Source organism: Saimiri boliviensis, chromosome 16, assembly GCF_048565385.1.
Source record: "Saimiri boliviensis isolate mSaiBol1 chromosome 16, mSaiBol1.pri, whole genome shotgun sequence".
Taxonomy (NCBI): Eukaryota; Metazoa; Chordata; class Mammalia; order Primates; family Cebidae; genus Saimiri; species Saimiri boliviensis.
In genome coordinates, this window is record NC_133464.1 from 80,514,555 (window position 1) to 80,530,273 (window position 15,719).

Sequence of the window (15,719 nt, forward strand, 5' to 3'; positions counted from 1 at the left end):
TGTGTGAGAGTGTGTGCATGTCTAGGGAAGAGGATGAGTCATTAGCTGAATTATATATTGCGGGGAAAAATCAATAATTGGACTATAAACATACATTTTAAAGTAAAGAGATAAATACTAGAAGAAACAGCTAAAAGAGTTTTCTAAAAATGGTTTAATATATATTGCTATGTTCTCTTCATTTAGAAAAATTATTAGGGAAAAACCCAAAACCAGTCTTTTGACTTTGAAAAAAAGCAAGTGGACTTGAATTTCATGGTCCAAAAAAAGAAAATCCCTCGAGTAAAGGTATTTATCTATCACCTATCTCTATTAACAAATCAAACATTCCTGAAACGTAGCTTATATTATAGTCATAATAATTGCAAATTCTAGACCAATGGAACAGAACAGAGCCTCAGAAGTAACACCACACATCTACCACCATCTGATCTTTGACAAACCTTTCAAAAACAAGCAATGGGGAAAGGATTCCCTATTTAATAAATGGTGTTAGGAAAACTGGCTAGCCATATGCAGAAAGCTAAAACTGGATCCCTTCCTTAGACCTTATACAAAAATTAACTCCAGATGGATTAAAGTTTTAAACATAAGACCTAATACCATAAAAACTCTAAAACAAAACCTAGGCACTACCATTCAGAACAAAGGCATAGGCAAGGACTCCATGACTAAAACACCAAAAGCAATGGCAACAAAAGCCGAAATAGACAAATGGGATCTAATTAAACTTAAGAGCTTCTGCACAGCAAAAGAAACGATCGTTAGAGTGAACTGGGAAAAAATTTTTGCAATCTACCCATCTGACAAAAGGCTAATAACCAGAATCTCCGAAGAACTTAAACAAATTTACAAGAAAAAAAAAAAACATCAAAAAGTGAGCAAAGGATATGAACAGACACTTTTCAAAAGAAGACATTCATGCAGCCAACAAATATACGAAAAAAAAGCTCAACATCACTGGTCATTAGAGAAATGCACATCAAAACCACATTGAGATACCATCTCACGACAGTTACAACTACGAATATTAAAAAATCAGGAGACAGCAGATGCTGGAGAGGATGTGGAGAAATAGGAATGTTTTTACACTGTCTGTGGGAGTGTAAATTAGTTCAACCATGTGAAAGACAGTGTGGCGATTCCTCAAGGATCTAGAAATAGAAATACCATTTGACCCAGCAATTCCATTACTAGGTATATACCCAAAGGATTACAAAACATTCTATTATGAAGACACATGCACACTTATGTTTACTGCGGCACTGTTTATAACAACAAAGACTTGGAACCAACCCAAATACATAAACATCATGGAATACTATGCAGCCATAAAATAGGATGAGTTCATGTCCTTTTCGCAGGGACTTGGATGAAGCTGGAAAACATCATTTTCAGCAAACTGACACAAGAACAGAAAACCAAACACTGCATGTTCTCACTCATAAGTGGGTGTTAAATATTAAGAAAACATGGACACAGGGAAGGGAACATCACACATTGGGGCATGTCGGGGGGTGGAGGGGTTTGGGGAGGGATAGCAGGGGTGGAGGGATTGGAGAGAGAGAACATTAGGAGAAATACCTAATGTAGATGATGGGAGTGATGGATGAAGCAAACCACCATGGCATGTGTATACCTATGTAATAAACCTGCACAATCTGCACATGTACCCAAGAACTTAAAGTATAATTAAAAAATATAATAACTGCATATTCTCTTCTACCAGTCTTTGACAGATATAGTACAAACATCAACTCGCTTATGTATACATGGTTAACTTTAACTTACAAATGAGGTGGAACTAAATGACAAACAGTGTAAAATGGTGATGCCTTTCCAATATCACTGATATGATAGTTATAAAAAGAGTACTTTAGGCCAGGCACTGTGGCTCACGCCTGTAATCCCAGCACTTTGGGAGGCTGAGGTGGGCAGGCGGATCACCTGAGGTCAGGAGTTTGAGACCAGCCTGACCAACATGGAGAAACCCATCTCTACTAAAAATATAAAACTAGCCAGGTGTGGTGGCACAAGCCTGTAATCCCAGCTACTCAGGAGACCAAGGCAGGAGAATCACTTGAATCCAGGAGGCGGAGGTTGTAGTGAGCCAAGACCACACCATTGCACTCCAGCCTGGGCAACAAGAGTGAAACTCTGTCTCAAAAAACAAACAAACAAAAGTGTACTTTAATAGAAAGAAGGTAGGAGGCATGGAACAGTTCGATGTTTCTCAAGTCTCTACACTGAGCAGTGTAAACTGATATGAAACTTTTTACTCAAAAAGAAGATAAAGCAGAGGTAGTATTCATCATAAAATGTTTCGTCATGTGAAACCACAAGAGATTTCTAACAGCATATTTTCTCTATGTATATATGTGTGTAAAATTCATAAGGACACCTCCACATCGCTGTGGTTAAAAATAGCACCCTAACAGATAACACAATCTTAAGGTCACTTCACATGAGAATTTTTCTTTTTCCAAATAAAACCAGGCATACTTATTCTTATTATGTAAAATAATGCTCTTGATTAAAAATATATTGTAAAATACTGTAAATCCTTACTCCGGCCTCTCATTGATTGTTCCCAATTTTGCTAGAAGCCTAAACAGTCTTCCATTTTGAACTTCCTATAAAACATTTAAAAGAGAAAAAATGTTAATGTTCCAGATTACTGACTATAAAAGCCAAAATTTACAAAAACTGGTAACCTGCACCAATATTACCTCTAAACAATAAATCTTAACATCCCCATCTTTTGGTTATACTTTTAAACAAACACAACATGTCCATTTCATTTCATAATAGTACTCAAGAAGATTATGGAGCTGTTTATAGGAATTGGAAAAGTAACTCACATGAGAAACCAAGATTTCTGTCACATGACTGTAGCAAAGCCATGAAAAGACAGTGTCCAAAGGACATAAGAAATTAAAATACCAGGCCAGGCATGGTGGCTCACGCCTGTAAAACCAGCACTTTGGGAGGCCAAGGCAGGTGGATCACGAGGTCAAGAGATCGAGACCATCCTGGTCAACACGGTAAAACCCCATCTCTATCGAAAATACAAAAAATTAGCTGGGCATGGTGGCACGTGCCTGTAATCCCAGCTAATCAGGAGGCTGAGGCAGGAGAATTGCCTAAACCCAGGAAGCAGAGGTTGCAGTGAGCCGAGATCGCGCCATTGCACTCTAGCCTGGGTAACAAGAGTGAAACTCCGTCTCAAAAAAAAAAAAGAAATTAAAATACCAAACATTCAGTGCCCCCCTGAAAAAAAAAAAAAAAAAAAACAACTGCAATCTTAGCAAATAAGGTATGATATTTAGTATTATTATTATTCTGTATCTATTTATATACACAGATGCAAGTTATGTGTACATTCTTCTTTTTTTTTGAGGCAGAGTTTCCCTCTTGTCCAGGCTGGAGTGCAATGGATGACCTTGGCTCACAGCAACCTCTGCCTCCCGGATTTAAGCACTTTTCCTGCCTCAGCCTCCAAAGTAGCTGGGATTACAGGTATGCGCCACCAATGTGTACATTCTTTTAACTACACTCTTTACTAACCAGGCATGGTGGCTCACACCTGTAATGCCAGTACTCTGGGAGGCGGAGGCAGGAGAATCTCTTGAGCTCAGCTCAGGAGCTCGAGACCAGCCTGGCCAACATGGTGAACCCCTTCTCTACTAAAAATACAAAAATTAGCTGGGTGTGGTGGTGTGTGCCTATAATTCCCAGATATTTGGGAGGCTGAGGCAGGAGAATCACTTAAACCCAGGAGACAGAGGTTGCAGTAAGCCAAGATAGCGCCACTGTACTCCAGCCTGGGTATCAAAGCAAGATTCTGTCTTAAAAAAAAAAAAATTTACACTCTTTACCTTTGCAAGGTCTTCCTCTATGACATCATTTCTCATTTGAGCAGCATCCAATTGAGTATAAAATCGAGCACCAATCATGGGCATGATGTCATTTACACTTCGCATCCTGTTTTGGTCAGTCAATAAATACCTATTCAAGATAAGAGGAATTACTTGAATGTCCAACATGTAGTTTAGAAAAACAAGATAACCCACAAACACACAGCTGTTTCCGCTGCCATCATCTTAGCATACACAATTTTGAAAACATTTTAATTCATGCAAGTCAAGTTCATTCTTAAAGCTTAATATTATATTTCATTCCTCTGGAAAATTTTAAAAGCCAATGGAGAAGTAGTAAACATGTCTCTTCTCTACATTTTCACAATTATGGAAATGAGAAAGAAAAGTGAAGTAGGGTTGCACTTACCCATTTCCATTCTCAAACCCTGCTTTACAATAGAGCTAGATGAAAAGATTGTTACAGGTTGGGTGCAGGGTTCACACCTGTAATCCCAGTACTTTGGGAGGCTGAGACAGGTGGATCACTTGAGGTCAGGAGCTTAAGTCCAGCCTGGCCAACATGGTGAAACTCCATCTCTACTAAAAATCAGGCATGGTGGTGGGTGTCTGTTATCCCAGCTACTCAGGAGGCTGAGGCAGGAGAATCTCTTGAACCCAGGAGGCGGAGACTGCAGTGAGCCGAGATAGCACCACTGCACTCCAGCGTGGGCAACAGAGCGAAACTCCATCTCAAAAAACAAAAATAAGAAAAAGAAAGAATTTTTGCAAACTTTTTTGAGAGAACTAAAAAGGGGTGGGTGTGGAGTGGGGAGCTTTTCCTGTTGCTCTTCGAAGATTAATTTTCAGAACTAAAACTGGGTTTTCAATTTTGCTAAATTGAATGAGCCTAACTGTTTAAGAAGCTATCCTCTGCTCTGCAGCTTGTTTTACAAGGTATCATGACATACTCATTTCTGAGAAATGGAGTAACACACATCACAAGGAACCAGTTAAATTTCTTCCATCATTACAACAATGGCAGAAAATACTACATATTTCAAGGGCTACCTGTTAGAACACAAAGATTCTCAATCATCTATTGCTGCTTATTCTATAGGTAAGCCATTCTCTGCCCTTTCTCATGAAAGCAGCCTCCTATTCCTTCACTCTTCTGCTTATAATTGTCTCATTTTCTTCATAGGTCTTATCACTACCTGAAAATATCTCACTGGTTTTTGTTTATTAACTTTTCGTATTAGGGTGTAAGCTCCAGAAGGTGGGAATTTTGTTCACCTCAAAGTATCCTTTATTTGGCATATAGTAGTCATTCTTTTTTGGATAAATGAATAGTTATACCCATGTGAATAAACTATGTCTTAGTAATTCATCTGTAATTACGGACATATTTGTACCCTGCTAATCATATTTAATGTTATTATAGGCTATGTGACTTTGGCAAGTTAATTTATCTCTATGGATCAGTTTTGCCATCTCTAAAATAGGACAGTAATGACACCTAATTTATAGGGTTATTGAGAGAATTAAAAGAATTAATTCACATCAAGCAGTTTGAAAGGGCCTGATACATGGTTTAACTATTCCATAAATTTTAGTTTACGGTTATTATTAAACTATGGCTTTTTTGTTTATTCTTTTATTATTGAAGAAAATTTCAAACATTTATAATAGTAGAATAGTAATATGATGAATCTCCATGTATCATCACCCAGTTTCAATAATTATTAACATATGGCTAATTGGTTATTTTTATGTCCTCTATCCCCACTTTTTTAAAAAGGAAAATTTAGAAATTATAACCTGAAATTATTTGAGGCATCCTAGGTATCTGCAAACTAAGGCTAGGAATCACTGTTGTGATCATATATAAAACAAGTATTTTTATTGAGAAGATAAATCATCTTATTTGATTATGAATAGGATCCAGACAACCACTGGCTTTCAGTGCTGTCACAAGCAGAACATTTACGCCAGTGTAACAAAGAACAGGTGGGCAATCCCACCCTCCATCCCCCAATTCCATACCCCAGGGCTGGTCCAAAAAGAAACTGGATCATCCAGGGCTACACAGAAAGATCAGAAAGGGCAGCTGTAAGCTAAAAGAGACTGTTGATTAGCACCTCTTCTCTATTATAACTCGTAACTGTAATAAAGGTTGTGGTTGCCCACCCTCTGGGATCTCCCAATAGTAGTTATATCTTAGGGTGAAGTCCTTCTGGGGTGACAGTAGTCCACAGTGGGTTTTCTCCTAAGCCAAAGTCATGTCAAATTGATATTCAAGGATTCTCTGGAATCTTAAAATACTGAAGCATAAGCATGGGGGTCTCCACACACATGCTTCTGGAATGGGTATTTTGGCCAGAGTACATGACTGGACTGCGCCTGAGGCTTATTCATGACGGCTTTCACACTCTCTAGAGCAGCATTATCCAACAGAACTCTGAGATATGGGAAATAGTCTACGTCCAATTATGTTAGCCAGTAGTTACATGTGGCTGCTGAGCTCTTGAAACGTGTCCAGTGTAACTGAAGAAGTAAACTTTATATTTCATTAATACTAATTTAAAAGGTCATACGTAGCTAGTGGATACCAACAAACTTCTACTGGGTGCCCTTTAACCAAATGTTTAAAACATCAATAACTAATTTAAACACACTGGCTTATCAATTTATCTAAGAAATATTTACTTTGCAATAAAAATTAAAAAAAAACTAAAGTTTCTGTTTTGCTTGATTTTAAATAGTGGGAACCAAAACAATCACTTAAAAACAAAACAAAACAAAAAAAGCTCTTATAGTAAATAATCATTCTACTCAATTTATCATATATATAAACTTACAAAATCAGATTCTTCAGGTCAGAGGAATAGTTGATTGTCACCAGTTCCATGGCTTTCTGTAAATTCTCTCGCTGAATTCCTGCCAAAGAGTTGCAAGCCAAAGCCAACACAACTTTTCCTAATGATATCAGATCTGCTTGCTGACATGAAAGAATAAATATAACTTTTACTTTTCATTTCATAGGTTTTGTTTGTTTGTTTGTTTGTTTGTTTGTTTTTTTGAGATGGAGTCTGACTCTGTTGCCCAGGTTGGAGTACAGTGGTGTGATTTCAGTTCATTGCAACCTCCGCCTCCTGGGTTCAAGCAATTTCCTGTCTCAGCCTCCCGAGTAGCTGGGATTACAGGCATGCACCACCACACGTGGCTAATATTTTGTATTTTTAGTAGAGACGGGGTTTTACCATCTTGGCAAGGCTGGTCTTGAACTCCTGACCTTGCAATCTACCCGCCTTAGCCTCCCAAAGTGCTGGGATTACAAATGTGAGCCACCACACCCAGCCTCATAGGTACTCATTTAATACACTGATACTACTGCCTAAATGGAAAAAGCATCATTACCAATAAGCTGCAGGCAGGGTTCTCAAATATTGGTGTTCCTCAGAATAACCTGGAGCTTATTAAAAAGACGACTTCTGAGCCTCTCCACTAGAAATTCTCATTGGGTGGGTCCAGAAAATGGTTCAACATTTTTTAAATACCCAGGTAATTCTGATGAAGATAACTTTACGTCCACACTTTAAGAAACTTTAAGCAATTCACATGCCAACTACAAACTGCTGCTTTTAAAAGTTTTTCTTTCTAGATTTTTCTTATTTAAATAGAGCTAATATTCTTCTCTATTACAAGAAATTTAAAGTTGCTATACATTTGCTTTGTTACGATTTCTATAACTTAAGACACATACTTTTCTCATTTTCTGTAACTCCCAGAATATAATGGGAATGCGAAGAATTATCTGAAGAAAAGTTATACAAACATTAGCATTAACCTGATTTTAGGGCAAATTCTTTAGAACATAAAAATGCTGCAAACCTCTATCAATGACCCTATCTATCTTTGTTTCTAAACAGACTATTTTCACTCATAGTGTAACAGATCTTTGAGCTCTGGAACCACCACCTACTTTCCTAAAACTTCCCCACTCAACATTGACCACTCTGAGGGTTTCCTTCTAAAATGATTTTCAAAAGACAGCTGGCTGAATTAAGTCCTTTATCACCTGTTATAATTCCAGGAAACAGTATGGTCATCCCATCCCAAGTGGCCATGATTGGCAGGAACCTATAAACAACCACAAGCCTTAGAGAATGGAGTACTTCAGCGTTAACATGAAACCACCTCAAATAATTTCTACAACAGACTTCGACAGATGTTTAAAATCTGAGAACTCGCCTGGGTTGGGGTGGCTTATGCCTATAATCCCAACATTTTGGGAGGCCGAGGTGGGTAGATCACGAAGTCAAGAGATCAAGGCCATCCTGGCTAACATGGTGAAACCCTGTCTCTAGTAAGAATACAAAAATTAACCAGGTGTGGTGGCACACACCTGTAGTCCTAGCTACTCGGGAGGCTGAGGCAAAAGAATCGCTTGAACCCAGGAGGCACAGGCTGCAGTTAATAGAGATGGGGCCACTGCACTCCAGCCTGGCAACAGAGCGAGACTCCGTTAAAAAAAAAAAAAATGAGAACTCATCTAAATTATTAGACACATGTCATTTACTGAGTCTTAGTTTATCATAAGGAATTTTCAAGCCTAGCTATACATTATCATCACTTGAAAAGCTTAAAAACAGAACAAAAATCATCTAGTAGCCATCCCCTGGTCCCAATATTGGTATAATTAGTCTGGGTAAAAATTTACATATTGGTATTTTTCTAAGCTTCTACAAATGATTGTGATGCGCAGCCAGGATTGAGAACCACTAGTCTGGTTGTAACTTTAAGGCAATCACTAGTGAAATTCTAGCATTATATGGTTATCCTTAACAACACCCTACCCAAATAATGAGTAAAAAGATGTCAAACTCCATGACTAAAATAACATTTATAAGTTCATACTAAAAAATTTATCCAAAACTAGCATTTGTGAACTGAACATGAGGTAAGGAAAAAAAACTGATTAGGTAGACAAACTACTTTATATCTATTGGAAAAGATCCAAAGATTCATGCCAAAAAACTTTTTAGACTTCACTGGTGGTACAGAGTCAGGAGCCTAGAATGGCAGGAGGGAAGCTAGCATGGGAGGGAGTACAATTACTGTTGCCATCATTTCTGCTTGCTGGAGGACACTGTGATGAACTCTCAATTACACTTTAGATCAAGTAAAACATTACAAGCTATATTCATGAAATTACAGAAATCTCAGCCAAAAGAAATCAGTGCATGTAAATGCCAACTATAAATTTCTATGGGCGATTCAATACAAAGTATCCAGCAAAGCATACCAAAGGTTGCTGCTATTTATCACGTGTTTGAGCAGCAGGTACCAACACTTGAAGTCTTCCAACCAGAATTTTCAATCTGATTCCACCCTGAACTGATGTTGTATTATTAAGCCTCCCTCCCAGAATATTCCATTATTCTCTATTATGAGACAGAAAACCAAAATGGTCCAAGAGACCTGAAGAACCAGATGGGTTTAAAAAATAAAAACGTGATTTTTAGTACATCCCACCACCTCTCTAAAGCTGACTCAAGGTGAGAGAACATCCACTTTTACAAATAATGTACATGTGTGACGTAGTACAGATTAAATCAGAGTTGATTTTTTAAACAAAAGAAGTTAATAAAATCTTGAGAGTTTAACACCATAAAACTCAGTTAACTCTCCTTTCCTTATTTCTCAGCTAAATAATTTTCCATTTGTTATTTTGCTTCTTACCTCCATCTGGTTTCCCCCCATTTGTTGAATTCAGGAGGTTTGCCCCCCAACTGATTTTCAGTTTCTTCCTGATGCTTGATCTCGATTTCTTTCTCTGATTCTATCTATGGCTCTACTTAAGTCCATTTTACTCAAAGTCAGTCTCTATTCACGTGTCTGAAACAGACTATGAAAAATAGACTACAAGAAACAATGCACTCCTCATGTATCCTCTTCTCTGTAATATCATACTTCCCCTTTGGGATTATCTTTAATTCTTTCCTATATCTTACTATAATAAGCTATATAAAAAATCAGCTACACATATATACCCCCAAAAAAAGAAAGCCTGATATATATCCTTTGATGCTGAAAAAAACAGAGAGGTGATAATTAAAGGTTGCCTGATTTTATGAATGAAGGCAGATCCTGACTTACAAATATTAATAAGTTGCCCTAAATGCTTACATAAAGTTGGTTGTTTGGAACTCAGATATTTATTTTCTTATGAAAAGTTTTGTTTGTCGAGGTAACTACACAACCCATACCATACATGAAAAGGAACCCTATTGAGAAAAGACTGAGGAGTATGTGTGGTTTCTTTTTGTTTTTAATGCAGACAGGGGTTTCTAGATACTTACATTAGAAGATGATGACACTGGCTCTAAAAATGTGTAATTTTCCTTCAAAAATTTAATATCTGCTTGGATGTATATCCAAGTGTATGTAGATCACTAGTATTTTAACAGTCAATAATCAGTCACTTTTGGAAGCATAAAGGTCATAAAGAAAAATTCATCAGAGCCGACTAGTTAGGCACTAAGTGTACGACAGAAGACAAGAATGACAGTAGCTAAGAAACAACCTCTCTAGATAAGAGGGAGCAAATGCCCCCAGGCAGAAGAACAGAATGCTGCTGCTGGGGGTAAAAAAAGAACTAATCACATTCCTCCCTGTACTGCCCACTAGATGTAGCTATCAACCAGGTCAGGCCTGACTGCTGTTGAGGTTAGGTGGCACAAGCAGAGGGGAAGGAAGATGTGAAACATCTGCAAACAACTGAATGCAATGAGTGCCTGCAAGTCTTTGGGACTGTCTTGTCTGTGGTTTACCAACAAAAGAAATTTATGCATGAACTGAAATACTAAACACCGATTAGACTCTACTTCTCATTTTACCCTTTTTGTTCTGAAATTCTATCAGTGAATTAAAATCTTTCAAAACTTTAAACAAAATAAGTTGAACAGAGAAGAACAATGGAAAGGTAAGGTTTTTCTCCATGTAATTAAGAGATTCTGCCTTAGAGCAAAGCTTTGTAAGTTAGTAAGTGTTCAAAAAACCCAAAAACTTCTTATGCACAAAGAGCTAAAATTGTCTTAAAACCACAGCTGCCTATCCTAACGTGAAGCATTCCAATACAAACTGAATAACATATTTAAGTTCTGTTACTTGTAGAGTAATCAACGCAAAAGCAACTATTCATTTTATTGAGACGAAGTCCTGCTCTGTTGCCCAGACAGGAGCACAGTGACACGATCTTGGCTCAAGACAACCTCTGCCTCCCAGGTTCAAGCAATTCTCCTGCCTCAGCCTTCCCAGTAGCCGGGACTACAGGGGTGGACCACCACATCCGGCTCATTTTTGTACTTTCAGTAGAGATGGGATTTCACCATGTTGGCCAGGCTGGTCTCACATTCCTGATCTCAAGTGATCCACCCGCCTTGGCCTCCCTAAGTGCGGGGATTACATGTGTAAACCACCATGCCAGGCTTAAAGCAACTATTCCTAATGCTTGAAGGAATACCTTCTTATTCTTCAATACATTATCATTTTAAGAAATAAGAAACAGCAAAATAGCTAAGAACATCATGGGGCCTAAATCACTAATAAATGAAGTCAGACAATCATCAAATACTGTGAGTGATAGGTTCTGACTAAATAAAAAAATTACTTAGAAAATGGCAATCCAACAACAAACCTTTGAAAACATTTCTAAAATTTTATGACTGGTAGTCAAACAAATGTTCTAAAAGTAAAAATAATAGGTATAATTAAAGAAGTGAAAAAGAAGGGTATCATATAATATAATCCATTTATTTGATTAATCTATTTTAATCTATGTATACTTAGGACACATTTCCTAAATCACATAAATACATTTTCATTTTGAACAGTCTGACATTGTCATGAGGCTGGGCGCGGTGGCTCATGCCTGCAATCCTAGTGCTTTGGGGGGCCAAGGTGGGTGGATCACCTGAGGTCGGGAGTTCGAGACCAGCCTGACCAACATGGAGAAACCCCATCTTTACTAAAAATATAAAATTAGCCGGGCGTGGTGGCGCATGCCTGTAATCCCAGCCTGGGCAACAAGAGTGAAAACTTCATCTCAAAAAAAAAAAAAAAAGACTCTCTGACATTGTCATGAATTCTGTTTATTCCAACCTACAAGGTCACTACACTAAGTACATCATACTGGTTAAGAAATACCAGCCAGGGTAACATAACGAGTCTTCATCTCTACAAAAAATAAAAATAAAAAAAATTTTAGCCAGGCATAGTAGTGCACATCTGTAGTCCCAGGTACATAGGTGGCTGAGGTGGGAGGACTGCTTGAGCCCAGTTCAAAAGCTGCAGTGAGCTGACTGCACTCCAGCCCAGGTGACAGAGCAAGGCAGAAGAAAAAGAAAAAAAAGGAAAAGGGAGAGAAAGAAATAAGAGAGAGGGGAAAGGAAAGGAAGAAAAGAGAGGGAGGGGAAGAAAGGGGAAATACATGCTTAAAGTCTGCGTAGAGACCACCCCAAAATCAACTGAAATCTAGGCTTAAAACACTGAAATACTTTAAACAAAATTTGTCTCTAATAAAGGAAAACAAGCCTTAAAAAAGGAAAACAAGCAAATATCCATGTTAATTCTTACTCACCTGGTACTGGGCCATTAATGCCAATGGATTATTATTTTGACTGTTATCAAATGTTAAAACATCAAAAACTCCAACACAATTTACTCGCAACCTTTAAGGACCAGATAATTTAAAGAAAATAATTAAAATAAGTTTTTTAAAAATTACATATTCATGGAAAAGTAACATTTCCCAAAATGTTAGGAAGGCTCTCAGAACTGAGTTTAACTTCCACCCTTCCCCACACCACCTCCACCAACCACCAGTTTAGATGTGGGAAAATTAAGACTCAGAGATATCAAGTGATATACCTACAATTGTAAAAGTAAGAAACTGATGCAGCCAGACCTATAACTCACATCTCTTGACTAACAGGTCAGTGTCCTTTTCAAAGCTGTTTATTAGATACTCATAAAGGAGAACTAGTTAGCTTTCTAACACTTACAAAGGATGTACCAGGCACTGTTCTAAGCATTTTATCTGTATTGACTCATTTAAATCTGTCATTAACCTTATGAGGGGTACCTCATAAATAAGGAGAATGGAGGTAGTAGTATACTTGTCAAATAAGGTTATCGAAACACAATTTGAAGAAGTAACTTGTTCAATGGCATATTGATAGTAACTATCAAAGCCAGGATATAAACTTAGGTAACCTGGTACCAGATCTTCAGCTCTTTATATGATGCAGCCCAAGGCAATCTCAAAATTACAGCAACTCAAAACTTAGGTGAAGACAAGACTGATAACTGTACCAGGTGTTCTCAAAGCATCTGACTCAAAAGCAGCAACGGCAACACCTAGAAACTTGTTAAAAATGCAAATTCTTAGTCCCCAGTGCAGATTTATGAATGAAAAACTCTGGGAGTATGGCCCAGCAATCTGTGTCTTTTAAGTCCTCCAGGTGATTCTGATTCATGCTAGAATTTGTGAACCATGGTGCTATATAGAAAGGAAAAGTGGTATTGACATTATTTTTATATTCCCCTTACTCTAACACATATACTTCTCTGACCTTTTCCAATGTTTTTGGTTAATAACCAGGTATTTGATTCAGAGTTCAACTTTAAAAAAAAAAAAATGCTTACAAATGAATTCAAAGTCACAGAAGTTCTTCTGGATGGAATACATGAAAAGGCAGAATTAAAACAAATCATCACATTCTGTTTACTAAGCTGTGCACTGTAAGATGCTCAATAAAAGCCAAAACTCAGAATGCTAGTACCTTGTTTTGCCAGTTATCAGAATCTTTGTTGGATCCATAACTCGACATGCCAAACCTGCTGTATGAATGGTACGCAACGCAGAACTTAGTTGGACAATATAGGCCCAAATAAGAGATTCTGGCAATAATCCAGCATGCTGCCTGGGCAGTGGTCCATCATGCTGACCTATACAGCAAAGAAATTCAATATATGGTATCTTCACTTAAGTAATCAACTAAAAGACTAAAATATTAAAACCAAAATTACAAAAGACAAGTCATGTACACTCATGGCACAACATGACAATTTTTATGTGTGTGTGTGTGTGTGTGTGTGTGTGTGTGTGTGTGTGTGTAATTTAAGTTTAGTCTATCGGCCAAAGGTTCCTGTCTGAGATTATGCCTTTTATAGTTACCAGCAGCAGAACTCTCACTGAAATATTCTTTTCTGAAACCACATAATTATTGAAAAATAAAAATTAATATTTAATTGTTAACCAAATGAATATAAAAACAAACTGTAGAGGTTATTCTACTTAAAATGTGGCTGGCTAATCCCATCCTGTATTATTGTTTAGGGATGGGAGAGCTGTTGCTCATTGTGTGGCTTGATGAAAATAAAAGTCTCTACCATCACTTATGTTGAATGTTTACTTTCCTTACACTGCTCAGCCCGTTCTGGTACACAGGTGTAAACTCATTAAGTGCTTTTAAATAATATTTTCTAGGTCATTATTAACATACTATAAATCAGTAGAAAAGGAGACATATAAATTTAATCAAGATTCTGTAATTATTCCAAGGAATATGACCTTACATTCTTTTTTAGTTTTTTCTTTGTAGATACAGTTTTGCTGTGTTGTGACCAGGCTGATCTCTAAATCCTGGGCTCGAGCGATCCATCTGCCTCTGCCTCCCAAAGTGCTGAGATTACAGGCGTGAGCTGCTATGACATGCCAACCTTATATTCATATTGTAAAACAACCTTTTGTAAATCAGTTATAAAAAGCAACAAAGTTAAATGATTACGTATTTATAATAAATAGGAAATATGTACTTATGGCTTGGAATAAAATTTTCAGTAAGCAGCACATATACAAATTCAAAAATAATTTTCTCTCAATTTGGATAGAACTAAAGATAGTACACTCTGGAAATATGTGAGAAGACACCAAAAAAGGCACTGGTAATAAATGCCAAGACAGTAACAAAAATAACTATGAAGAGTTTGAATAAAACTATTTAATAAATGTGGTAATAAGAAAACAGAGTGTTCACAGCAAACATACAGTGCTTAACTGTGTGCCAAATTTTGTTCTAGTTGTTTTACTCATATAGACTCATTCTGAATCTCCTATCAACCCCTATATGGTATGCTATTCTTCTCATCTTCTACATAAGTATATTTCTTACACTCTATTTTTTTCATTTGTGAAAAGATAATAAATTACATAGTATAAGAAAACAGTAGACTTTCATGCAGGTATGGTATGGTTAGGGAAGTTACGACTATTCAAACAAGACTTTAAAATATTAGAAAAAAGGACTACTTTCTATGAAAAAGTAATGTTAATCAGTGAACACCAAAAACAGAATAATTAGGATAAAAAAATTATTTACTGGAAAAGAATGTTATAAAAGAACGGTTCTCAACAGAAACCACTCCAGTATTTCACAACGTCTGGAGATATTTCTGGTGTTACAATTGGGGTGGAGGGGATTGCTCCTGGCATTCAGTAGGCAGAAGCCAGGCCCTCCAGTTAGAAAAAGCCACTATAAACATTCTGAAATGCACAAGACAGCCCCCACAAAAATAATTATCCAGTCCAAAATGTCAGTAGTGCGGAGGTTGAGAAACACAGTCATAAATTAAAGCCAACAGTCATTTCACAGGTGTTATTACCAAAACAAATTTGAGCAACTATAGTCATCTACAAGAAAAGTTGTACCACATCCCCTTCCACAAATTATGCATGTGTCTACAGATTACATAGCAAAAGGAAAAAACTGACCACACTCTTTATGACCAGATTTT

General features: G+C 37.2%; 1 protein-coding gene across 3 annotated transcripts in view; it reads right to left on the reverse strand.

Moving 5' to 3' along the window:
• Positions 1–15,719, reverse strand: part of PAN3 (poly(A) specific ribonuclease subunit PAN3) — a 172,034-nt gene that overhangs the window by 15,477 nt on the left and 140,838 nt on the right. For all 3 annotated transcript variants that reach the window (XM_039473125.2, XM_039473124.2, XM_039473123.2), the window contains 5 exons: positions 13,706–13,871; positions 12,502–12,592; positions 6,719–6,858; positions 3,879–4,008; positions 2,569–2,633 (listed from right to left, as the gene is read on the reverse strand). In XM_039473125.2, the coding sequence (XP_039329059.1) occupies positions 2,569–2,633; positions 3,879–4,008; positions 6,719–6,858; positions 12,502–12,592; positions 13,706–13,871 (592 nt within the window). The remainder of the gene's footprint in view (positions 1–2,568; positions 2,634–3,878; positions 4,009–6,718; positions 6,859–12,501; positions 12,593–13,705; positions 13,872–15,719) is intronic.